Below are 27,505 nucleotides of genomic sequence, written 5' to 3'. Positions count from 1 at the left end.
ACTCTTTTCAAACACCCTAAATTTTTTTAAAGCACTCTAAAATCTCCGACTTAAATTTTGTTTAACAACAGTATATTTCAAAGTGTTTTATAAAATGACAAGTTCAATAACACTAGATTTTAAAATGTTTTTTACAATCCTCGTTTAAATAATAGTAGATTTGTCATTTTAATACATCATCTGAAACTTTTAACTAAATACACCCTCTTTAAAGAACTCTAGAATCTCCAACTTAAATTTCGTTCAATAACAGTGAATTTCAGAATATTTTATGAAATAATAAGTTCAATAACATGGAGTTTTAAAGTGTTGTTAAATAATAAGTTTTAAAGTGTTGTTAGATTTAATATTATATTACTTGACTTTACTTTATTCTCAATAATATACAAAATTTTCAACAACTCTTTCCAAATTAACAAATCTTTCAATTTATAAAATCAACAAACTCTATAGAAATCTAAGTCCCACTACACCATCTTAAATATATCATGGGTTGATATAGTTCTTAAGTAATTAAAATATACTTTGTTTTAAATCCTATTCAATATCACCATCTAATTTAAAAAAATAGTAACATTTTCGTGGGCCTTTTGTGTCGACACTTCATATCCAGTAACAAACTCTATTTTTCAATAAAGAGGCCTGTTTAAGCACTTAATTTGACTTCCGTTTGATTTCAAAATTTTGGCTTTTGATTTACATCGATCATGAGTCTTTGATAATTCATATTACTAGGTGGACCGCCCGCACGCATGTGCAGGCATTAACATTAATATTAAATTAATATTATATTTACAATTATATAATACTTATGTTACATGTATATGATTAATATAAAAGATTCGATGTTACATATTGATATTTATATTATGTTCATATGAACAAAGAATACATTAGAACGTTTAGAAAACGATCACATTTAACACTAATCTTAAAACATCAGAAAAATATAACTGAGAAAAAACAAATATTTCACGCATAACCCCAATAAAAAAACCAGCCATGAAATATAAAAGAGAGATTTGAATTACCTGAGATTTATTATCATTGATTTCATTGTAACAGCATAGATGATTTACGGTTTCCTTCTCTAAGCCTTGAGTCAGAAAAGAGGTAATTAAACCAAAAATATTTAAAGACGTAAACAATCCCCAAAAGATAAGAAATTATATAATTGATAGGACAACGTCAATGAGTTTCAAAGTTTTTAAAAAGCTTTAAGATTACCTTTAGCTCTCAAACGTACCAAAGAGGATCACGCACAATAAATAAATTGCACTTGATTAGCATACATATCTTATATTATATTCTTGATAAGTGATTTAACTTTACAAGAAAAAAAGAATTATCTTTTTTCGAAAGGGATGATCAGTTCCTGGATAAACAGAGTCGTCTCTTTTTGTTAGTTGAATTATTACTGATGCAAAAATATAGATAGAGATACAATATGGAGAGGAAGAGAACAAAAATAAACGGAGAAGAAGAATCCCACATAAAATTAACAGTAATGGTGTTTCCGTCTATGAGTTACTTACTGATTATCATACACCTGCGCAAGATCACAAAAGTAGAATTTAAATTATAACGATCAAAAACATATCAAAACTTAAAAGATAGATGCGTGAAACTAATGAGGGTGGCGTGATATTTATAGAGAAAATTAGTTTAAGTTTCTAAATGACCTAGTTTTTAAGAGAAGCTATGAGATATAATATCTTCTAATAAATTTTAATTCACCTATGAGATAGAATATCTTCTAATAAATTTTTGACGATATTATGGTTATAATATATACATAATTTTGGTAACTCAAATCTTGCTATATATATATTTAATATTAAATGCATGATATTAGGAAAGAAGATATATCGTCAGTTGATTGCAACTGGTTTTTGATAAAACAAATCCACTATAAGGATTTAAATAATAGATAATAAGGAAAAAATACGGAGTTTTAACGTTAAAACTCTCCAACTAAGTTTGTTTTGGGTAAAAATCCTCAAACTAAGTATTTAACGAAAATTCCCCTAAACTAACTTTATTTAATGAATTAAACTCTGATTGGTCATAATTACTATTACTACCAGTAAATCTTTAGTTTAGGAGTTTCTACACTAAATAAACATAGTTGATGAATTTTACCATTAAAATGAAAAAAATTCAAAATATTGTAATAGGAAGATAAATTTTCAAAATATATTTTATAAATTAATGTATAAGTTTCTATAAATGACTTAGAACCTCTTATAATAATTTAAAATATCTGATTTTTATAAATGTATTTATAATTTTATAAATGATTTATAAAGCATGCATTAAATTATTAGACATTAATAGTTATTATGATACTTTATATATAATATAATTCTTTCTATACGAATATAAAATCATTATATCAATTCAAATAAAAACTTTTATTTATTATTTTATGTAATTTATAAATATATAAAAAAAGTTGATCGCATTATTACTCTTTCATAGTTTCAACAAGTAGTTACCATAAATAATTATTTCTAATATTATGTAGATTATTTGGAAAGTGGTAATTTAATTATACTTTCCTTTTAGATATAATTATAATAAATAAAATTAAAAATCACCGGTCAATCAAATTATAACAATTTGAAGAGTTCATTTATGATCAACACGTAATAAAAAATCACTTATGTGACTTCTCAATCAATATATAGTAGGATTTATATTTTTATAAATAATTAATAACATTATATAAATAATTTTAAGATTGTGATAAATTTATTCTGTAAACAACGATAAATAATTTAAAATTCATATTAATAAACATGTTTGGATTTTGTAATATTTAAAATAGTTATTATATAATTATATTCTAATACAATTCATCAAGTAGAGTATAAAACTATTATAATTATCTTATATAAAAATTCGTTCACTATATTTTATAGTTTATAAATATTAAAAGTAATAAATATAACATTATTAATCTTTCTATAATTAATTTTGAGATTTAGTTGTGATAAATTGTTATTTGTAATATTCTACCTTAAATTTTTCAATCTAGTTTAAATAAATAAAAATTAAAAACAATCGATCAATCAAATTATAACAATTTTTTTGAAACTTCACCTATGAGCGACACGTCACGAGACCTCAATAAAGTGACTTCTCTTTTAATATATAAGGGGATATTTTTGAAATAATAAAATTAAAAAACTAAAAAGTAATAGTAATTGCCAATATATATTTTTTTAACATTGTTAACGATGCCAACAACATCTTAAATCCTGACAGCGTTACAAACCCAACAATAAATTTAACGTTTGTAATGGCAGATGATTGTGGAAGAAGTAATATTTTTGTACATATTTATCTTTTAACATTATTATTTTCTACTAATATAATCATACCAAAAACATATAAGTTTGATCAAATACTTCTACAATATGAAAATTTTAATGTTTTTAATCATTACAAAATATTTTTAAACCGATAGCCTTTTTTATTACCAAACAAAATTTAATTACATGATTTTTATTAACATATTACTAATGGATTACCGAAAAAGTGCTCTCCGGCTGAAAAATGAGAAAACCAATGGCGGCTAATTGAAAATAGATTAGGGTTATCACTAAAAAAAATAGAAAAACTAAATACAAATAGTAGATGACAAAAAAAAAAAATAGTGGATGAAAAAAATCTAAAGATCCACCCGTCTATCGCCGGACTGGAACAATGATAACGACTACTTCTACTCTTATTCGCTCTACCCCAGCGCCAAAACACAGATCCAATTCGCCACACAATTTTGCTTCTTCAATCCCACTGGTGTTAGCACCAACAATAAAAAATAAAGATGAATAGTTCATCGATCGTCTGGTAGATATTCAAAGTATATTGATATGTTTGAAGAAGTTTGTAGGAACAACAATAAAGAGCAAATGATGCATTAGTTCTTCGCAGAAAATCTAATCTATTAAAATATAATCCTACTTTTATCTACGGATAGAAGTTTGTCATTTAAGTTTGGACCATTTCCAGAGAGTTACAGATATTAAATACACTCTACATATTAATTTTACCGCATTATTTAAATCAGACCACCACCGGTTAATTTAACAAAATCATTGTTCTAATTCTAAAATAAATTAAAACTATACCGTTGGTTATTTATGGTTATAAGAACAATACAAAACAAAACTCTATCTACATACTACATCTTACGTACAGAGTCTGCTTGGACATCAAGATTGTCTAAGCGACCATTTTTGATTCACTTCAGTTCATTATTTGCACCATAACAAATCATACCGTGTTAACTTATTTTCAGATTATTAACTGCAACTTATCAAATTCAAATTTATTCATATATTGTCAATTTTGATCTGACTGAACATGCAAGGAGGTTAAAACTTTTGGATGATATCTATTGTAAATACGAAGAACATTTCTATTTGTATCTGCAACATGGCAAACGATCTGATCACTTTCTGATATTTTAAACTTTCAGAAACCTGCAATTATGAACACAATGTTATCATCCCATTATCAATGTCAACCATATTCTCTTTAATCATATATAGATTAGAAACGCTTCTAATCATTAAAGTTATATAAGGTTTGTCTTTTGATTATCGTACGTAGACATAGAATTCATACACGTATATTTGGAGATATTAATATGTTCGTACGTATATATGAGATTTTAAATTTAATAGATTACATATGTATTTCTAATTATTTTATATTTATAATAATTATGGAGAATATTCGAAGAATATATATCATCAAATTTAGAAGAACGTGGCTTGCAAACTAATAAATCTGTTTTTTTAGAGCAAAAAAAAAGGTAATTATGTCCCTTTATACTAATCTATACTACTTTATGTCCTACTAGGGATTAACCCGGGCTACGCCCGGGATTTTTATTTTTTTCTAATTTAAGTTGTTAAATTATTTATATTTAGGCTATGATTTATATATTTATATAAATGTTAAAATGCATGTCATAATTAAAATTTATTTTTAAATTTTAACACGTTAAATTAACATCTTTTTTACTATTTAAATATTTTTTTGTAATTTTATTGGCTATTTAGTTATCATATTTAGCAAAACTATCTTTTGAGTGTTGGAATAAATGTTTTAGAGATTTTATTAAACTGCAGAGTATTTTTGGATCGACCACATGCTCAACATTCGATCGATCCGTAAAAAGATGGTCGATCTCCTTGGCCAGGTAAGTACAATTTTAGCAAAAATATCTTTTATTTTCAAATATTAAGTATATAACTATTCTTTTTAATATTTTTTTAATTGTATTTTTGATTAAATTATTGTATTATAATGGTTATGTAAATATTTTTGTGATGTTTGAATTTTGTTGTTCGTATACTTAACCTAGATGATATTGATGTTTAACAATTTATTGTTTTCTGGGAATAGAAAATAATGATATATCAAAACGTATCTAATACTTGTTAAATGATAGTATAATGTAAATTACATCCATTATTTGTAAATAAACATTTGTTGTTTTTATTTTTATTTTAAATCAGAAATTATTTTTATTTAAAAACATTATTCATATATAATATAATAGTTTAAGTTTGGAAGATTAATCTATATATATAAATTATGTATATTTTTTAAAACATAATTTAAGATATTATATATTGAGTATCTGAATAAAAGCTGAATTTCTTATCTTGAAAATCAGATATTTATATTTTTGTCTTCATGTTATACTCACCAATCCATCATTGATATTTATAACTCAGTATGTTTTTTAAAAAACTTAGTTTTAAGTAATAAACGAATTTAATAAATTAAATTCATCACCTATAATGTTCTGTAAACTATATTTGAAAACTCTCTAAAATTATATTTTAAGCATAATATTATTATTATTTAATTTAAGTTATTTTAAACATAATATATGCTAAACCAACTTAAATTATATTTACAATAAGACCATCTTAAACCGGTTAGTAAACCAAAAACAATACTAAACCAATATGAACCAATACCTGATTCGGCGAGGAAGGAAGTGTTTCAGGATAAACGCTTGAATGGTTATCAACTGAAATGGTTTGATCATGAAAGAGTTAGTATGAATATTAACAATAAAATTATAGATTAGATTAATTTAAATTTGTAAGAATACCTTTGAGTCTATGAAAAGCAATTCAATTCCCATGAATAAGTTTGGCTTTTGGAAGTTGCGGGTTTCCCAACAATGAATCCACCTAACAAAAAGTTTGTTGTTATAAAAAAATCTCATTCAATGTCATTAAAGGTTTCTGGGACGGCAAGAGTTGATAGTGAAACCATTTTTTTGCTCAAGTGCTTTGAAATTTTGCTTAATAGTGTGAGGTTGATGTGGATGGAATAATGAGTTTTATAGGGACTTTTTTGATGTAAAATTATACATTTTTTTTTTGTTTAATGTGGTATTTCCATTTTTATATAATTTACTACCATTTAAAGATAAAAGTACATTTTAAGATAGATGCTTAAATCTTAATGTACTTTTTCCATTTTTTAAAATGTTTATTTACATTTCTTATATTTTTATTTACGTAATATCTAAATTTTATATTTTTAAATAGATATTTAAATATTAATGCACTTTTTCCATTTTTTAAATTGTGTATTTACTTATATTATATATTTTACATTTTAAGATAGATGTTTAATGCTTGATGAACTTTTTCCATTTTTAAAAAAATAGTGTATTTACTTATTATTACATATATAATTCATATATTATACATTTACATTATTTACTTATTATTTATTTTCATGTATACGTATTTCCATTTCTTGTACTTTTAATTTACTTAATATCTATATTTTACATTTTTAGATAGATGTTTAAATCTTAATGTATGTTTTCCATTTTTTAAATTGTATATTTCCATTTGTTATACTTTCTATTTACGTAATATCTATATTTTAAATTTTAATATATATTTTTAAATCTTAATGTAATTTCCCATTTTTTAAATTTGGTATTCACTTGTATTATATATTTACTTATTATTTATTTTTCTTTATATTGTGTATTTCTATTTCTTATACTTTCTATTTACTAATAATTTTATATTTTAAGATTGATTTACATTTTAAGATAGATGTTTAAATACTAATGTATTTTTTCCATTTTTTTAAATTGTGTATTTCCTTTTCTAATACTTTCTATTTACTTAATATCTATATTTTACATTTTAAGATAGATGTTTAATATTTAATATACTCTTTTCATTTTTTAATAATTGTGCATTTACTTATTATTGTATATATAATTCGTATATTTATATATTTATAATATTTACTTATTATTTATTTTTCTATATATTGAGTATTTCTCTTTCTTATACTTTATATTTAGTTAATGTATATATTTTATATTTTAAGATAGATGTTTAAATCTTTACGTATTTTTCTATTTTTAATGTAAAACGGCAATTTTTAATAGAAGAACTTGGACAAATAGTCAAATAGTTATATTTATGTTTTTTTTTCTTTTTTTAATAAAATTCTAATGTTACATTATGAAGATAACCCGTTTTCTTAATGAACAATGGTAATCTTACACATGTTTAATGTAGTTTTTCCATTTTTTTATGTTGTATGTTTACATATTATTGTTATTTTTAAATGTAAAATGGTAATTTTACATATGTTTAATGTAGTATTTCCATTTTTTATGTTGTATGTTTACATATTATTTATTATTTTCGAAATTATATATAATTGTTTTTTTACAAAATAGTAATGTTACATTATGGAGATAAGCCGTCTTTTTTTAGTGAAAAATAGTAATCTTACATATGTTTAATGTAGTTTTTTCATTTTTTATGTTGTATGTTTACATATTATTTTCTAAAAATAAAAATGTAAAATGGTAATCTTACATATGTTTAATGTAGTATTTCCATTTTTATGTTGTATGTTTTACATATATTTATTATTTTCAAAATTATATATAATGTTTTTTGTTTTTTTATAAAACGGTAATGTTACATTATGGAGATAAGCCGTCTTTTTTTAAGTGAAAAATAGTAATTTTACATATGTTTAATGTAGTTTTTACATTTTTTTTATGCTGTATGTTTACATATTTTTTATAATTTTCGAAAATAAGTAATATTAAAATGTAAAACTATATTTTAATGCCATGTGTCATCTTTCGAGATTATATTATATATTTACTTATTATTTATTTTTCTTTATATTGTGTATTTTTATTTCTTATACTTTCTATTTACTAATAATTTTATATTTTAAGATTGATTTACATTTTAAGATAGATGTTTAAATACTAATGTACTTTTTCTATTTTCTTAAATTGTGTATTTCCTTTTCTTATACTTTCTATTTGCGTAATATCTATATTTTACATTTTAAGATAGATGTTTAAATCTTAATATACTTTTTCCATTGTTTTTAAGTTGTGTATTTCTTTTTCTTATATTTTCTATTTACTTAATATCTATATTTTACATTTTAAGATATATGTTTAATATTTAATATACTCTTTCCATTTTTAAAAAATTGTGCATTTACTTAGTATTGTATATATAATTCATATATTTATATATTTATAATATTTACTTATTATTTATTTTTTATATATTGAGTATTTCTCTTTTTTATACTTTATATTTAGTTAATGTCTATATTTTATATTTTAAGATAGATGTTTAAATCTTTACGTATTTTTCTATTTTTAATGTAAAACGGCAGTGTTTAATAGAAGAACTTGGACAAATAGTCAAACATATTTATGTTTAATGTAGTATTTCCATTTTTATGTTGTATGTTTTACTTATATTTATTATTTTCGAAATTATATATAATGTTTTTTGTTTTTTTTTTATAAAACGGTAATGTTACATTATGGAGATAAGCCGTCTTTTTTTTTAAGTGAAAAATAGTAATCTTACATATGTTTAATGTAGTTTTTCCATTTTTTAATGCTGTATGTTTACATATTTTTTACAATTTTCTAAAATAATTAATATTAAAATGTAAAATTATATTTTATACCACGTGTCATCTTTCGGGATAAATTTTTTCCGCTGATGTGGACGCCCTATGGAGCCTCAAAAGCTCTCTTTTATTAGTAGAGAAGTCAAACATATTTATGTTTAATGTAGTATTTCCATTTTTATGTTGTATGTTTTACTTATATTTATTATTTTCGAAATTATATATAATGTTTTTTGTTTTTTTTTATAAAACGGTAATGTTGCATTATGGAAATAAGCCGTCTTTTTTTTAAGTGAAAAATAGTAATCTTACATATGTTTAATGTAGTTTTTTCCATTTTTTAATGCTGTATGTTTACATATTTTTTACAATTTTCGAAAATAATTAATATTAAAATGTAAAACTATATTTTATGCCATGTGTCATCTTTCGGGATAAATTTTTTCCGCTGATGTGGACGCTTCCATTTTTTAATGCTGTATGTTTACATATTTTTTACAATTTTCGAAAATAATTAATATTAAAATGTAAAACTATATTTTATGCCACGTGTCATCTTTCGGGATAATTTTTTTCCGCTGATGTGGACGCCCTATGGAGCCTCAAAAGCTCCCTTTTATTAGTAGAAAATAATTAATATTAAAATGTAAAACTATATTTTATGCCATGTGTCATCTTTCGGGATAAATTTTTTCCGCTGATGTGGACGCTTCCATTTTTTAATGCTGTATGTTTACATATTTTTTACAATTTTCGAAAATAATTAATATTAAAATGTAAAACTATATTTTATGCCACGTGTCATCTTTCGGGATAATTTTTTTCCGCTGATGTGGACGCCCTATGGAGCCTCAAAAGCTCCCTTTTATTATTTAGTTAATGTCTATATTTTATATTTTAAGATAGATGTTTAAATCTTTACGTATTTTTCTATTTTTAATGTAAAACGGCAGTGTTTAATAGAAGAACTTGGACAAATAGTCAAACATATTTATGTTTAATGTAGTATTTCCATTTTTATGTTGTATGTTTTACTTATATTTATTATTTTCGAAATTATATATAATGTTTTTTGTTTTTTTTTTATAAAACGGTAATGTTACATTATGGAGATAAGCCGTCTTTTTTTTTAAGTGAAAAATAGTAATCTTACATATGTTTAATGTAGTTTTTCCATTTTTTAATGCTGTATGTTTACATATTTTTTACAATTTTCTAAAATAATTAATATTAAAATGTAAAATTATATTTTATACCACGTGTCATCTTTCGGGATAAATTTTTTCCGCTGATGTGGACGCCCTATGGAGCCTCAAAAGCTCTCTTTTATTAGTAGAGAAGTCAAACATATTTATGTTTAATGTAGTATTTCCATTTTTATGTTGTATGTTTTACTTATATTTATTATTTTCGAAATTATATATAATGTTTTTTGTTTTTTTTTATAAAACGGTAATGTTGCATTATGGAAATAAGCCGTCTTTTTTTTAAGTGAAAAATAGTAATCTTACATATGTTTAATGTAGTTTTTCCATTTTTTAATGCTGTATGTTTACATATTTTTTACAATTTTCGAAAATAATTAATATTAAAATGTAAAACTATATTTTATGCCATGTGTCATCTTTCGGGATAAATTTTTTCCGCTGATGTGGACGCTTCCATTTTTTAATGCTGTATGTTTACATATTTTTTACAATTTTCGAAAATAATTAATATTAAAATGTAAAACTATATTTTATGCCACGTGTCATCTTTCGGGATAATTTTTTTCCGCTGATGTGGACGCCCTATGGAGCCTCAAAAGCTCCCTTTTATTAGTAGAAAATAATTAATATTAAAATGTAAAACTATATTTTATGCCATGTGTCATCTTTCGGGATAAATTTTTTCCGCTGATGTGGACGCTTCCATTTTTTAATGCTGTATGTTTACATATTTTTTACAATTTTCGAAAATAATTAATATTAAAATGTAAAACTATATTTTATGCCACGTGTCATCTTTCGGGATAATTTTTTTCCGCTGATGTGGACGCCCTATGGAGCCTCAAAAGCTCCCTTTTATTAGTAGAGATTAGACTAATTTTTTCGAAAATGGCAGTAATGCCCTTAAAATTGTAATTTTTTTTAAAAAGATAAATAATGAGTTCGACAAGCGGGATCGATCGATCTCGCTTTACAAGTTACAGTGGATCGATCGATCCCGATCATTATTCAGAACAAAAAAACGCGAAATATATACTGATTGACCTGGTCCATTTCACTCGATCGGCGAAGATCGATTCCTTACAGATCGACCGATCTGTAAAGATAGATCGATCGATCCCGTGCCCAGGAAAGAATCCCAAATCGATTTTTTTGGTTTTGTATGATTATATCCGGGTTGATTCCCACTTGATTTGAACCGACCAAGCATGATTTCAACTCTTTAAGCTCGATTTCTCTGGGACGAAACCCATAATTTCCCATTCACGAACAAAGGGGGAGAAAATCAAATTCTCACCCAAAGTTCATTAACCCTAACTCACTCAATTCTCTGATTTGGACGATTATTTGACCTAACTCATACGATTTCATGAGCTTTTTACGAATCTATCACTCTTTAGTTCGTTCTGCAAAGGTATGAAACTCTATCTCCACTTCTTTTTAGAGTTTGAAAATAGAAAGGTAAAAGGTACATTTTTTTAGTTAGTTAAGATATTTAGGCTTCAATCATGTGTTAAGGTGATGATTAGAGAAAATTTTGTACACAATCATGGCTTAAATCATATTTTTGGGATAGATTTAGGAATTTTAGGTTTTTGTTATTAATAGAAATATGTTGTATTGTTTTCAATTTTCAGGTATGGAGTTGGAGTTGCCTAATCGTTTATACGGTGAGGGATTGGAACCTCAGGTTAAGAAGATTAATAACGTTTCTTCAAAACCAAAATCCTCTATAACGTTTTTCTGTAACTCTTCCAGAGAAGACTTCAATTCCAAAGCAAGTAACCTTCCCCCTTTCTTTTTATCAACATTAAAACTCCAACCTGAAGATACAACCAATTCCCAAACACCACATGAAGCATAGACATGAATCATGGTAGAAATAATGTGAAAATTTTGTGAAAATTTTGTGAACAATCAATGGAATATAGAAGACGGCGAAGAAGGTTGCCAAGGTTTTTTTTGTCGCTTTTTTTTGTTCTTTTTCGTTTTTTTTTTTTTAAAAAAATCGATTTTTAAAAAAAATATAAAAGTGAATATTCTCAAATATTTTGTTTCCATATTTTTAGGAACTGATTTCTTATCCGTAGAATACAACTAATATGTAGAAATCAATTTCTACAGTTTTTTAGAATTATAGTAATGTTTAGAATTTGATTTCTACATGTTTTAGATTTATAGTAAATCTGTAGAAGTCGGTTTCTACATGTTTTAGAATTAGATTAATGTGTAGATTTTGATTTCTAAGAATTTTAGAATGGTAGGTTAAGCGCGGAATGTGTATTCTACATCTTTGTAGAATACTCCTATTTACGTAGATCACGTATTCTAAACATTGTAGATTCAATGAAAAAAGTAGATTTCGTTTTCTACTTCGTAGAATGTCATTTCTACTTTTTTTTAGAACATAATCTGAAATTTATAATTTTAACTTTTTTATAACTGGAAAATATACCATTAAGTTCATATAGGTATTTTAACAAATGTTACTATTTTTCCAAATTTTTTTTGTTTGTAAAACTATTTATTAAAATTATTTTCATAAATATTAAAGGGTATTATAGGAAAATATGACACAAAATATAGATTAGTCTAAAGGGACATAGTTACTATTTTTTTGCTCTAAAAAAACAGTTTTCCCATTTTTCTTTATATAATCATTTGGCAGAATATTCTAACAACGTTAGTAATATATTTGATCAAATCTAGCCTAGCGTTTCTCGCAAGCAAAAAAAACATCTAACAACTTGATTCAGTTAATATATCTTCCTTATTCTTTTATACGAGGGTGAGGAAGAAGACTAGAAGATCTATACACTCTTGTATTGATTTCTTCTTGCTCGTTGTTGTTGCTCAATACAATTTAGGGAAAATTGCTAAAAGAGAACAAAAAAACAAGATTGTTGTCCCCTTAGTATAAAACCAACATAAAGTTGTCTCAATAGTATAATTTTTCTCATAATCTCAAAACTAACCCTATATTTAATCTAATTAAACATAATTTAAAAGTTAATTTGAATTTTAAAAAAAAGTTAATGGAAAAAAGGTAAAAAACAGTTGAAAGGCAATCGAAAAAAAAAAGAGGTATAGAAATGCATCATAGAGAACAAGAATTTGTGAGAAGAATCAAAAAGAAAAACTATGGAAAAACCATAGATTGATGAGGAAGAGAAGGAATAATCTTTTTTTTAAATTTTTTTAAGTAAAATCGACCATAACACGTTTTAGAAAGTTAAAATATTTCTAAGAGATTTTTAGAATATTTTCTTAACTGAAATTTCATTAATTTTCGCAAAAAAATCAAGTATTCTTATCCGTAGAAGGCGACTTCTAAAAGTTTAGAAGAATGATAAAAATTCTGAATACACTTTCTACTTTGAGTAGACGTAAGATTACATTGTAGAAAACACATTCCCCGAAATTTAGAATACTTTATAAAAGTAGAAGATGCATTCGGAAGGAAAGTGGATACCTTTACGATTAGTAGAATGTGCATTCCTCTTTTTTAGAAATTTAGTAAATAGTAAAATGAGCGTTCTAAAAGAAGTAGATGAACGTGTTTATTTTAGAAATCGTTTTCTACTATACCATTTTTCATAGAAGACGCATTCTACTTTTAGTAGAACGTATTTTAAAAATCTTATTTACCAAGTTTTTGAACAAAAGAAAATTACCAGCTTGTGTATATGGATGTTTTATTAATTGTTTATATTTTTAATAATTTTTTTGATTCATAAAATTATTTATTTCATTAGTTTTCAGAAATACAAAGGATAAAAAGAAGAAAAACTAGACAAAATTGGTTTTATACTAAAGGGACAACAACCTGATTTTTTTGTTCTCTTTTGGCAATTATTTCTTTTTTCACAGATCTTATCTAGTTTTGGTTGAAGTTAAACTCTTGTTTTCAGACAATTATTTGAGAAAAAATATCGTATGATTCCTGAATCTTTTAATGGGGATTAAATAATTATTCAGATTGATTAACTGGATAGTGGTTTATTAAACGTTTTCGAGCAATGTTTTAATGTTACAATCCCAAAATTAGAGTTACGTTATTTTCTTAATTTATGGCTTAGAGGCCCATAACGTACCGGCCCATTAGCCCAACACTCATAACAGGGAATCGGCTTATTCGTTAAGATATTTATTGCGAGTATCAATTTCTGTTTCCATCAGGAAAAGAATAGGGCCATAAAATCCTTTTCCTGCTTAAAATAAGAATTTGAATTATATTTTTATATTAAAAAAATCATTTTCCTAAAATTTTTGCTCTCTCTCTTGACAGATTAGGAGATTGGAGATTTGTGTATATAAACCTGAACATAAAATACAATTTTTATCATTAGTTTAATTCTCGCTGAGTATCAAAAGTAAGATGGTGAACACACAAGTTGGGGGAGCAAGCATGAGGCCTGTCCGTTTCTCTAACGCAGCATCGCGGCGGCAACCAATAATTAACAAACAGGTTAGAGAAATTTTAACAGTGTGTTGTTGTATAGTTGCCGCCGGCGACTTCCATTGCTCCTCTTTTCTGTAATTCTATTGCCGCTGCAAATAACAGCATCTCCCACCTCATACGAGAAGTGCGCAGCTTCCAATGATTGCCTTTTCTAACTCTCTAATTTAATTGGTTGCTGAGCTGTCATTAAAATTTCTTTACATTTTTGATCGTTCGTGGTTGACGCAGCGCGTTCTTGAAACGAACAGCACTCGGTTTCTTCTGCTACAAGAAACGAAGGAGTAATTAGTCTCGCGCACTTAAGGGACAAAAAGGCTCCAGGTACCGAGTTAACCCTCTCCATAAACCCTGATATATGGGAAATCAAGAAACATCTCACAGTGAGCGACATGAGAAACAACCAAACACGCCTTATGCTACCTAAGGATGATGTGGTTGCGCATATTCTGGACTACCTAACGGATGAAGAGCGCCTAATGATCGAAGATGCAAATAATCGAGGGTTGAGGATCAGAGTGTACGACAGCGATACTGAGTCTTTGCATCAGCTGACTTTGAAAAAGTGGCATTCAAGTGGAAGCTATGTGTTCATTAGCAATTGAATGAGCAATTTGTTATAAGAAGAAACTTCGAAGCTGGCGATTTAATTGGACTCTTTTGGAATACTTATGCGTCAAGGCTCCACTTTCGTATGATTAGGCGTTGACCATTGATTCCAAGGATTTCTTTTTTATTTTAAGATTTAAAATATTATAGATGTGTGTGGGTTTTGCGTTAAATTCACGTTTTTTATTAGTTTCTAATTTAAACCCAGTTGTGATAAATAATTAAATTGACTAAAAACTTTATATATATATATGTAGTTTGATCAATAAAAAAAATATATATATATATAGTTAGTTAATTCAGTTGTTCATTCAATCAGTAACATCATGTTATTACCATTCATATTGCAGTGTCTTCTAAGGAGTTTCTTTTTCGTTCATCTCAATTGTATTAGTTATGAACCGGATTGGTTTTCAGTAAACCGAACAATATAGAACTCGAGATTGTGAACCACGAGATTTAACGGTCAATGTACTATTCCCACGTTGGTTCATAATATCGTTTCAAGTAGCGCGCTCTATTTATTTCCTAAAAGAGAAAGTGTTACCTACTACACACATATAGCTGAGAAGAGAGGGGTAAATCTATTTGTAAAAAAAAAAGAAACCAGATTGAGTAATTCTTGCACTCTCTCGTCTTCCTCTTTCGCTTCGAGATAATACTGTATATCCCTGCGTAGAGATCAGTCGAGAAAGATGGGAGGATTCTCTACGAAGAAGATGATGTTTCAGCAGCTTCTTACTTCAGTCCTGTTGCTTCATCTCTTGATCTCGTCTTCTTCTGGTGAGTATCGAATACTAATGCTGTTCAAAACCATCTTTGTTTGTTCATTAAAGTTACGATCTTGATTCGTTATGTTGCAAAGAAACCTCTTTTGAAATTGCGATGTCATACTAAAAGATCTTCATAGTAAAAAAGATGGACATCTCGTTGCAATGGCAAGACTTGTTCTCTCTATTTCATATAGAATCAAAACATTGCAAGAAAATCTTATACAAAAAGTGTTGTTGAATCTTCGAGCGTTGTTGTTGTTGTTATTCAGGTGCACTAGTTAACTCAAGTGAGAACGGAGTATGTATTTCTAAAAGGGGACGACCATACGAGTTAGAAGGAAAGCTTCCCAAGCCTGGTGATCTAAACCTGTGTAATGCCTCCCATGACAAGACTTGCTGGTCTGCTTCATTAGCTCTCCAAAACCTAGCTACGCATGGAGAAGCTTCTAAAGATTGCTTCTACTTCTATGATCTTTTGGAATGTTCAATCTGTCATCCAGATGTTGGAGTTCAATCAGAACGTCTCCGCATTTGTGCCTCCTTCTGTGACAGAGTCTTCGAGGCTTGCTCAGATGCCTACTTTAGTACTAGTGATGCTAGTAATCAGGTAAAACAACGGTTGTGTTTTGAGAATCTCAAAAGTTTGAGAGAGTGATTTGGTTCTTGTTTATGTGTTAGGTTATAGTACCGTGTGGAGCAAGCAATGGTATCATCTGCGTGAAAGTTTTCAAGTGGGGGACTAATGGCACATCCTTTTGTGAAGCAGTGGGTTTCACTGTTGATCAAACAGCTGATGTTTCCGCTTGTTACGGAAGCAGCATATCAAGTTTTGGACCAGCGGTGAAGTCACTCATAAAGACTGAGAATGTTGGTTGGTTTCAAGATCTCAAGAAGCTAGTTAGAGAGATGACACTGGTCCAACAGTTCTCTTGGGTTGTAACACTTATTGTACTAGGAAAAATGCTCTTTAACAGGTTTTGCATCACTCTCTCTATCTCTCGCATAGTCTAGTACGTTTCTGTTCAAACCAGTTTGATGTTTGAATCTTGCTTTGATATCCACAGGTGGCGTTATCAGCAGCAGATGCGAGCTATGATCCAGAGGGATGCGAGAAGATTGATAAGATACATGAATGGGAGGATTTGTAATTCAAATTTTTTAATAGAATAGCATTCAAACTTCTAAATAAGCCTATAATCATATGAAATAGATATTTCACTGCTATATTTTGGGTAAAAGAACTCATTAGGGAGTTTTGGGGACATAACAAATTGTAAACCAAACAGTTTTCATTAGCATCATGTTATTACTATTCCATAATGCAGTATCCTCCAGTTTATTATTGTTGAGATAAGCTTGGAGAAAGCTTGAGAGTCAAGCTACCTATTCCTATTTGGTTTATGATCTTAAGAGATAAGGATCATATTAGATTGTGTGATACTATTAGGAATAGGAAATATAAAGTCTCTATATAAAGACTAAGTCGAGTAATGGCATTAGTCACGAGTTGTGTGATTGAGAGTCTTAGTTTTTGAGTGATTTTTCTAAGACATTAATAAAGAGCGTTCTTTATAAATCTCATACTTGAATTCTATATTTGGTATCAGAGCCAAACAAATTGAAAGTTAACGACAGAGAACGATGGTTGATGTTAAAGACGAAACAGAAATTCCCGTGAAGGGAGTAGGTCCGTCCTCGATCAAATTCCCCATGTTAAGCTCTTCAAATTACACTGTGTGGGCAATGCGTATGAAGATAGCCCTCAAGGTCAACAAGGTATGGGAAACCATAGACCCCGGAAGCAAACACGAGGAGAAGAACAATATGGCTGTTGCTTTGCTATTCCAGTCCATACCCGAGGCGTTAACACTTCAGGTAGGAGATCTTGATACGGCTAAAGCAGTTTGGGAAGCAATCAAGGCACGGCACGTTGGAGCTGAGAGAGTTAGGGAAGCACGATTACAGACGTTGATGGCTGAATTCGATAGACTTAAGATGAAGGAGGCAGATACAATTGATACCTTCGTCGGCAAGTTATCCGAGATTTCATCTAAATCTGCTTCTCTTGGAGAAATTATAGAAGAACCCAAACTTGTCAAGAAATTTTTGAAGAGTTTACCAAGAAGAAAGTACATTCATATCGTCGCATCCCTCGAACAGGTGTTGGATCTGAATGCAACAAGCTTCGAAGACATTGTTGGTAGGCTAAAAGCTTACGAAGAAAGGATCTGTGAAGATGAAGAAGAACATTCTGAAGATCCCGCAAAACTGATGTATGCAAACTCCGACTCTCAACAAGATTACTCGCACGGCGGAGGAAGAGGTCGAGGAGGAAGAGGCCGATCAGGCTGGAGAGGACGCGGTAGAGGAATATTTGGTGGGTTTTATCAACAAAGAGATACATACAAACAAGGACAAGAGAGAGGAACAGCTCACATCACGTGTTTTAGATGCGGAAAACTTGGACACTTTGCGGTCGATTGTCCCGACCGGTTATTAAAGCTTCAGGAAACTATTGAAAAAAAGGACGAAGATACAGAAGAAGCTGATAACCTGATGGTACATGAAGTGGTTTACCTTAACGAACAGAAGGTCAAACCGAGTTTGTTCGAAACAGAACAAGATATGATCAACTTATGGTATCTAGATAATGGGACGAGCAATCATATGAGTGGAAATCGATCCTTCTTCAAAGATCTTGATGAAGGAGTTACAGGGAAGGTTCGGTTCGGAGACGACTCACGAATTGACATTAAGGGAAGAGGATCTATTCTTTTCAGATTAAAGGGAGGAGAGAAGAAATTTTTAAATAATGTGTACTATATCCCTGGTTTGAGAAGTAATATCGTGAGCTTAGGGCAAGCCACTGAAGCAGGCTGTGAGGTCAATATGAAGGATGAAACGCTGAAGCTATTCGACCGCTCAGGACAACTAATGATCGAGAGCACGAGATCTAGAAATAGACTCTATAAGGTTGTTCTACAGGCCGCCACCATTCAGTACTTGCAGTTAACAGCTTCATCAGAATCAACAAAGTGGCATGCTCGCTTGGGCCATGTCAATACAGAGACGATGAAGCTCATGATCAATAAAGAGTTAGTTGACGGCATACCTAAAATCACAGTCGAGAAAGGAACCTGTGTTTCATGCTTGCTGGGCAAGCAAACAAGACGATCCTTCCCACAATCGACCTCGTACAGAGCCAAACACCCTCTCGAGCTAGTCCATGGAGATCTCTGCGGCCCCATTACGCCTGCTACACCAGGCCAGAAACGGTATGTCTTCGTCTTGATAGACGACTACACTCGGTATATGTGGACTGTTCTGCTCAAAGAAAAGAGCGAAGCACTTGAGAAATTCAAAAACTTCAAAAACCTTGCAGAACAAGAAACAAAAACAAACTTGAAAACATTAAGAACAGATAGAGGTGGGGAGTTTCATTCTCACGAGTTCGAGGCGTTCTGTGACAAGCATGGAATCAATAAACACTTAACGGCCCCATATTCACCGCAGCAGAACGGGGTCGTTGAAAGACGCAACCGTACACTAATGGAGATGACGAGAAGCATGTTGAAACATATGAGTTTACCAAATTCAATGTGGGGAGAGGCAGTGAGACATGCTACTTACTTGATCAATAGGATCGTAACACGATCTCTGGTTGACAAGACGCCGTATGAAGCCTTGAGAGGTCGGAAGCCAAACATTGGTCATATTAGGATCTTTGGTTGTGTATGTTACGCAAGAACGGAAGCAGCTGGGAGAAAGAAGCTCGATGACCGCTCCAGGACCTTGGTGCACTTAGGAACAGAGCCGGGGTCTAAAGCCTATCGGCTGCTGGATCCTACAAGTAAAAGAATAGTCGTGAGTCGGGATGTTATATTTGATGAAGAGAAGGAGTGGAACTGGAATGCGATGGGAGAAACAGAGGATAGCAGCAGTGGTTCATTCAATATTGATATAAGAAGCGTCGAGGATACACCTTCGGTGCCTGAACCTTTGGTCCAAACGATAAGTGATGATGAAGAGGAAGAGAGTGAACATGAAGAAGGAGAGGATATACAACATGATGTCGAACCACTAAGGAGATCAACTAGAGTGAGCACGAAGCCATCATACTTAGATGATTACATTCTTCTGGCCGAGTTAGAAAGCGAAAAATTGTTGATGGTAATCAACAATGAACCATGGGATTTCAACGAGGCGAGAGAGATAAAGGTGTGGGTTGATGCTTGTAAGGAAGAGATACGATCGATAGAGAGAAACAATACTTGGACACTCGTCGAGTTACCTAAAGGATTTAAACCTATAGGTTTAAAATGGGTGTTCAAGATCAAGAGAAACGCCGATGGGAGTATCAGTAAATACAAAGCACGCTTGGTAGCAAAAGGCTATGTTCAAAGACATGGAGTTGACTATGAGGAAGTCTTTGCACCGGTGGCTCGCATTGAAACCATCCGATTGGTAATAGCTATTGCTGCATCTAAAGGTTGGGAAATACATCACTTAGATGTAAAAACAGCCTTCTTACATGGAGAATTAAAAGAAGAAGTTTATGTTGGTCAACCTGAAGGATTCGAAGTAAAGGGAGAAGAACATAAAGTATATAAGCTACAAAAGGCTTTATATGGATTGAGACAGGCTCCACGAGCATGGAACGTAAAGCTCAATAGGATTCTCAAAGATCTTGGTTTCACACGGTGCGCAAAGGAGGCCTCTCTTTACCGGAAGGAAGATGCACGAGGCTTGTTGTTAGTATGCGTCTATGTAGACGATCTGTTGGTGACCGGTGCTTCACTTCAGTGCACTATCGAGTTCAAAAGAGAGATGGCTACCAAGTTCGAGATGAGCGATCTAGGGATGTTAACATACTATCTAGGGATTGAAGTGCACCAATTTGCACACGGCATTGTTCTAACCCAAGATAGGTACGCACGGAAGGTACTTGAAGAAGCTAGTATGCATGCGTGTAACCTTGCTCAAGTGCCAATGGAGATAAACATCAGATTATCGAAAGCTCCGCAAGAAGCTAGCATCAATGAAAGAGAGTATCGTAGAAGTATCGGATGCCTTCGATATCTATTGCATACACGCCCTGATCTTTCATTTAGTGTTGGGGTTCTCAGTAGATACATGCAAGAACCAAAGGAATCACATGGAGCGGCTCTCAAGATGGTACTAAGATACTTACGAGGATCATGTTCACTTGGTCTCGTGTTTTCTCGATCAACGCAGCTCAAGGTAGTAGGCTACAGCGACAGCTCTCATAATGTGGATGATGATGATGGTCGAAGCACAACCGGCCATGTCTTCTACCTGGATGAAAGTCCAATAACATGGTGTTCACAAAAACAAGAAATTGTGGCCTTATCTTCTTGCGAGGCAGAGTTTATGGCAGCAACGGAGGCAGCTAAACAAGCGATATGGTTGCAAGAGCTACTTAGTGAAATCATGGGAACAGGTTGCGTGAAGGTAACAATACGTGTGGATAACAAATCTGCGATAGCTCTTACAAAGAATCCTGTATTCCATGGAAGAAGTAAACACATTCATAGAAGATTCCATTTCATCCGTGAATGTGTTGAAAACGAACAAGTTGAAGTGGAGCATGTACCCGGGAGTGAGCAAAGAGCTGACCTGCTAACAAAATCGTTTGGTAGGATCAAGTTCAAGGAATTAAGAAGTCTTATTGGTGTTAGAGATGTGAGTGAAGATGAGTTCAAGCTTAAGGAAGAGAATGTTGAGATAAGCTTGGAGAAAGCTTGAGAGTCAAGCTACCTATTCCTATTTGGTTTATGATCTTAAGAGATAAGGATCATATTAGATTGTGTGATACTATTAGGAATAGGAAATATAAAGTCTCTATATAAAGACTAAGTCGAGTAATGGCATTAGTCACGAGTTGTGTGATTGAGAGTCTTAGTTTTTGAGTGATTTTTCTAAGACATTAATAAAGAGCGTTCTTTATAAATCTCATACTTGAATTCTATAATTATTAGTTTCTTTCTTTTAATCTCGACCTCTCTATAAAGAGTTCTCAACTGAATTCGTTTATGAACCGGAGTGGTTTTCTATAAACCGAACAATATAAAACATTAAAAAACGAACCGGAATTGAACGCTAAACCGAAAGTGTTGGCTACTATATAAAGTGAAGATAGAGAGAGGGAGAATCTGTTAGTATCTTTACGCTTCGAGATAAATCACCGTTCATAGAAGAGAAAGATGGTTGGAGGATACGTAACGAAGAGGATGATGTTTCTGCAGCTTCTTACTCCGATTCTGTTGCTCCCTCTCTTGATCTCGTCTTCCTCTGGTGCATATCAAAATCTCTGAGTCTCTTTCACATGTTTTTTGTATCATATTCAATAGGAAGTTTTGATCTTTTTAGTTCATCTTGATTCGTTATTAATGCAGAGATCACCTTGAGTCTACCATAGTTACGATCTTTTAGTTTCTTTTAGATCATCTTGATTCGTCCTGTTTCATAAAGTAAGATGCTCTGTTCTCTCTGTTTCATGCGTGTTGTTGTTATTCAGTTAACTCGAGTGAGAACGTTGGAGTGTGTGTTTCCAAAGGTGGACGATCTCATCAGCCTTACGAGTTAGAAGGAAAGCTTCCTGAGTCTGCTGATCTTGAGTTTAAGGATCTAAACATGTGTAGTATGTTCCACGAGAAGACTTGTTGCTCTGCTTCTCAGATGTTCTCTGCTTCATCAGCTCTCCAAAACCTAGCTACTCACGGAGAAGCTTCTAAAGATTGCTTGTACTTGTTTGAGCTTTTGGAATGTTCAATATGTCACCCTGATGTTGGAGTTCAGCCACGTCCTCTTCGCATTTGTGCCTCCTTCTGTGATACTGTCTTTGAAGCTTGCTCTGATGCTTACTTTAATACTAGTGATGCTAGTAATCAGGTAAAAGAACGGTTGTGTTTTGAGAGGTCTAAGACTCATTGAGAGTTCACAAGTTTGAGAGTGTGCTTTGGTTCTTGTTTGTGTGTTAGGTTATAGTACCGTGTGTAGCAAGCGAAGATACCATCTGCCAGAAAGCTTCTATGTTGGAGACTAATGGCACAGCCTTCTGTGAAGCAGTGGGTTTCACTGTTGTTCAAACAGCTGATGATTCTGTAGAAGAGCCTTGTTACGGAAGCAAATCAATTTTAGTGACAGTGGTGCCTGTGGTGGAGTCACTCGTAAAGACTGTGCGGCTTCAAGATCGTAGGTACGAGCTGTTGATACTGAATCTACAGATGTGTTTGAATAGAGCAGGTTTTGTTCTAGCATCATTGATCATTTACAGGTTTGCATCTCTCTCTCTCTCTCTAGTTTTTGTCTAAATATATATATACATTATTTCCTTTCTAACCAATTGATATATGAATCTTGCTTTGGAATTTTATAACTCAGGTTGGTTTATCAGCTGGAGAGGGATGCGAGAAGATGAGAAGAATTGAACAGGATTAGGCGAAGATTTCAACTCTTTTTGAGTTTTCTTATCATATAGCATTCAAACTTTTAAATAGGGAATTCTGGAATCAATATCTCATAGGGAGTTTTCTTTTGAGTTTTCTTATAATTCTTTTTTGAGTTTTCTTATAATTCTGGAATCAATTTTTTTTTTCTTTTTTTTTTCGAAAATGACATTTTTACTCTCTCACCCTCATCATCTTCAAGTAATTACAAGATTGCCATTGTCATCAATACCACAACCACCATGAACAACCAATTTGAAGCTCTTAATGCTCCCAAAATCGATTTACCCTTCTTCTTTTTCCATTCTTGTGAACTAAACACAACATATCTCTCACTTTCTCTCCACAATAAGCTAAAAATACCCAAGATTTTGATTCTAAAATTTTTATGGTTCATAAAGTCATAGAAGCTAACGATTATGGGTGGGTGACTTTCGTTTGTGATTTTGTGTGCTTGGAGAAGCCTTATGTATGCTAAGGAACTTATCTCACCAATTTAAGGTATGACATTGAGTTTTTTTCCAGATCTGTTCGTCAGACGACTTACTTGGGAAGTCGTCTCGCTGTAGACGACTTACCTTTCAGTCATCTGGCTGTAGACGACTTACCTGGAAGTCGTCTGGTCAACGCAGAGGTTATTTTTGCAATTGACTTTGAAATCTGTAACCTGAGACGACTGAAAGTTAAGTCGTCTACTATTGTTTGGTTTCAAAAAAAATTCCAAAGAACCTAGACGACTTACATTTCAGTCGTCATAGGTTAGTTTTGCATTTGACTGGATAATTTCAGAAGTTTGACTTTCCCAGACGACTTACATTTCAGTCGTCTGGCGAAAATTAAAATAATAATATTTTTTTTAAAGTAAACGACTTACAATTAAGTAGTCATAGGTTAGTTTTGCAATTGAAAAAAAAAACTTCAAGATTTAATTATACACATACGACTTATAATTCAGTCGTCCACCAGACGACTTAATTGTAAGTCGTCCAGGACTTTTTTCCGAGATTCTGGTCAAACCTCGTAAATCCTGGACGACTTACATTTCAGTCGTCTCGTGGACGACTGAATTATAAGTCGTCTGTATATAATTAAATCTTGAAGTTTTTTTTTTCAATTGCAAAACTAACCTATGACGACTTAACTGTAAGTCGTCTACTTTTAAAAAAATATTATTATTTTAATTTTCACTAGACGACTGAAATGTAAGTCGTCCAAAAAGTCAAACTTCTGAAATAATCCAGTCAAATGCAAAACTAACCTCTGACGACTGAAATGTAAGTCGTCTAGCTTTTTTGGATTTTTTTTTTAACCAAACAATAGTAGACGACTTAACTTTCAGTCGTCCGAAATAACAGATTTCAAAGTCAATTGCAAAAATAACCTCTGCGTTGACCAGACGACATATAGTTTAGTCGTCTAGACAACTTAGATTGAAGTCGTCCGCGTCTTCTCCACTAGTTTTTAAGTCTTCAACGTTAGTTTTTGAATAACTTGTATTTTTAAGAGTGATAAGTAACTTCAAGATATGTAAAACTCATATTTACAAAATATGTTCTCTCCCTTAGTTTTACTAAATTTGACTAAGTTTTTCAATGCAAACTTATAATAAATATGATATGCTTTGACTAGTTACTATTATTTGTTTTCATCTCTTACCAACATTCTTTTTTATTAAGATGAGAAAAAGGCCATTGGAGTTTATTATTGCATATGAGAGATCCAAAGATAAGAAAAAGGCTACCGAAGTCTATTATTTCATTGATTTGTAAATGTGTAAACACATTGTTAGCACATTTAATACATCTTGGAAAACATTATTACTGATTTTACAAAAAATTCACAAGTAAAAGAGTATACATGCAATTCACAAAACAGACCACAAACAAAACTATTATAGATCATTCATCTACAAAGACAAGCTTGGATTCCACTTGAGTAGACAAGACCAGACAACTTTTAAGAAGTCCACACGACTTCTAAGAAGTCCAGACGACTTCCAGGAAGTTCAGACGACTTTGCCAGAAGACTTTTAGGAAGTTCAGACGACTTCCAGACGACTTTACAGGAAGTCCAGACGACTTTTAGGAAGTCCAGACGACTTCCAGACGACTTCCAGACGACTTCCAGACGACTTCCAGACGACTAACAAGTAAGTCGTCCCAGAAGTCTTCCAGATCTGAAAAACCTGCATATTAAATCCAGATCTGGAAAACCTGCATATTCAAAAACGTTCAAATGGCTTAAAAACAGAAAAAATGAATGGAATATTAGATAAATCTACCTTTACAGAACACACAAAAATACATATCTAAAAATAAAAGATCTACCTTTAAATTAGTGGAAGATGAGTACCATCTAATTAAAAACCTGCAAAAAAAAAATAGATTAGTAACAAAGACATGAGACAAAATTGAAAAATTCATATAAAGTTTGGTGTTTTCAAGTCAAAGAGATTAGAGTGGGTTTGGAGAGTTTTAGTTTGGGAAAAAAGTAAGAACTTTATACAACAAGAAGTTACCAAATGAAGAAAAATCAGACATAAGAACTTACCAAAACGCTCAGAAAAATCCAGACGACTTCCTGGAAGTCCAGACGACTTCCTGGAAGTCCAGACGACTTCCTGGAAGTCCAGACGACTTCCTGGAAGTCCAGACGACTTTGTCAGAAGACTTCCAAGAAGTCCAGACGACTTCCAGACGACTTCCAGACGACTTCCAGACGACTAACAGGTAAGTCGTCCCAGAAGTCTTCCAGATCTGAAAAACCTGCACATCAAATCCAGATCTGAAAAACCTGCATATCCAAAAACGTTCAAATGACTTAAAAATAGAGAAAATGAGTGGAAGATTAGATAAATCTACATTTATAGAACACACAAAAATACATATCTAAAATTAATAGATCTACCTCTAAATTAGTGGAAGATGAGTACCATTTGATTAAAAACCTGCAAAAGAGATAGATTAGTAAGAAATACATGAGACAAAACTGAAAAATTCATATAAAGTTTGGTGTTTTCAAGTCAAAGAAATTAGAGAGAGGTTGGAGAGTTTTAGAATGATGAACATTACATTTTTGTTGCAGCCATTTGAGAGGATGAGAGAGAATGTGTAAATTTTTCTTTTTATAGGGAGACAAAAAATTCAATTAGATTAAATATTTTTGACTCAGACGACTTCCTGGACGACTTACATTTCAGTCGTCTGGTGAAGAAATTAAAACAGACGACTTACATGTAAGTCGTCCAGAAGATTTTAATATTTTTAGCGGGAAATTAAATATTTTTAGCGGGAAACTAAAATAGAAGACTTCCCAGACGACTTACAAGTAAGTCGTCTGGACGACTGAAATATACGTCGTCCGGGTAAATTATTCAACAGACGACTGAAATATAAGTCGTCCACACTCTAAACATAACCCCTAAACTTAATTATCTAATTAAACAAACTTCATAAAACCAAATCAAACTTGAAAAGTGTTTACTATACACAAAAATAAACACATATAGGTGAAAACTAATTTTTGAAAAAAATATTTTAGTTTTCCAAAATCTAACCCTAACAATACATACAATACTACAACATATGTTTGCCAAACTCCTAAACCAAAGTATTTCATGATTCACTACTTTCACTCATCTATCTTCAAAACAAATCAATTTTATCATATCTTAATTTATATTAGTTAAAACTGTTTATAATTACTTGATTTTTATTTTTTACGCATCAAAATATTTTTTTACAAGATTTATAAATTATTTTTAAAATAAACTGGTACCAGACGACTTACACTTCAGTCGTCCAGACGACTTCCAACATCTCAGACGACTCAGACGATTTAATGGGGCTATATTCGTAAAAGTGGCTTCTGTTTTTTTGTTTGGTCACAAGGGGCTGAGCTGTAATTTCACTAGGCTTTTAGGTTAGTTTTGCATTTGATTCAAGTTTGGGTATAGGTTTGGGATTAAAATCAAGTTGTGGATTAGTTTTGGCAAAAACCCCAACTTTTTAATAG

At 30.9% G+C, this 27,505-nt stretch overlaps 3 protein-coding genes across 3 annotated transcripts; all 3 read left to right on the top strand.

Annotated features, from left to right (window-relative positions):
- The first annotated feature begins 14,559 nt into the window (after positions 1 to 14,559).
- LOC117126912 (B3 domain-containing protein At2g33720-like) lies at positions 14,560 to 15,245 on the top strand. Its single transcript, XM_033276222.1, has 2 exons — positions 14,560 to 14,649; positions 14,892 to 15,245. The coding sequence occupies exons 1-2, from the start codon at positions 14,560 to 14,562 to the stop codon at positions 15,243 to 15,245; spliced, it is 444 nt and encodes a 147-aa protein (XP_033132113.1).
- Positions 15,246 to 15,944: 699 nt separating this feature from the next.
- On the top strand, positions 15,945 to 17,246 carry LOC103833822. Its single transcript, XM_033276218.1, has 4 exons — positions 15,945 to 16,070; positions 16,270 to 16,629; positions 16,701 to 16,996; positions 17,087 to 17,246. The coding sequence occupies exons 1-4, from the start codon at positions 15,945 to 15,947 to the stop codon at positions 17,190 to 17,192; spliced, it is 888 nt and encodes a 295-aa protein (XP_033132109.1). The 3' UTR covers positions 17,193 to 17,246.
- Positions 17,247 to 21,814: 4,568 nt separating this feature from the next.
- LOC103836095 lies at positions 21,815 to 23,748 on the top strand. The gene is made up of 4 exons (XM_009112328.2): positions 21,815 to 22,337; positions 22,561 to 22,934; positions 23,024 to 23,319; positions 23,427 to 23,748. Exons 1-4 carry the CDS (start codon positions 22,247 to 22,249, stop codon positions 23,461 to 23,463), a joined length of 798 nt encoding a protein of 265 aa, XP_009110576.2. The 5' UTR covers positions 21,815 to 22,246; the 3' UTR covers positions 23,464 to 23,748.
- Positions 23,749 to 27,505: the final 3,757 nt, after the last annotated feature.

Source organism: Brassica rapa, chromosome A01 (assembly GCF_000309985.2).
Source record: "Brassica rapa cultivar Chiifu-401-42 chromosome A01, CAAS_Brap_v3.01, whole genome shotgun sequence".
Classification (NCBI taxonomy): domain Eukaryota; kingdom Viridiplantae; phylum Streptophyta; class Magnoliopsida; order Brassicales; family Brassicaceae; genus Brassica; species Brassica rapa.
Note: the sequence above shows the minus strand (reverse complement) of the source record. Positions and strands in the feature narration are given on the sequence as shown.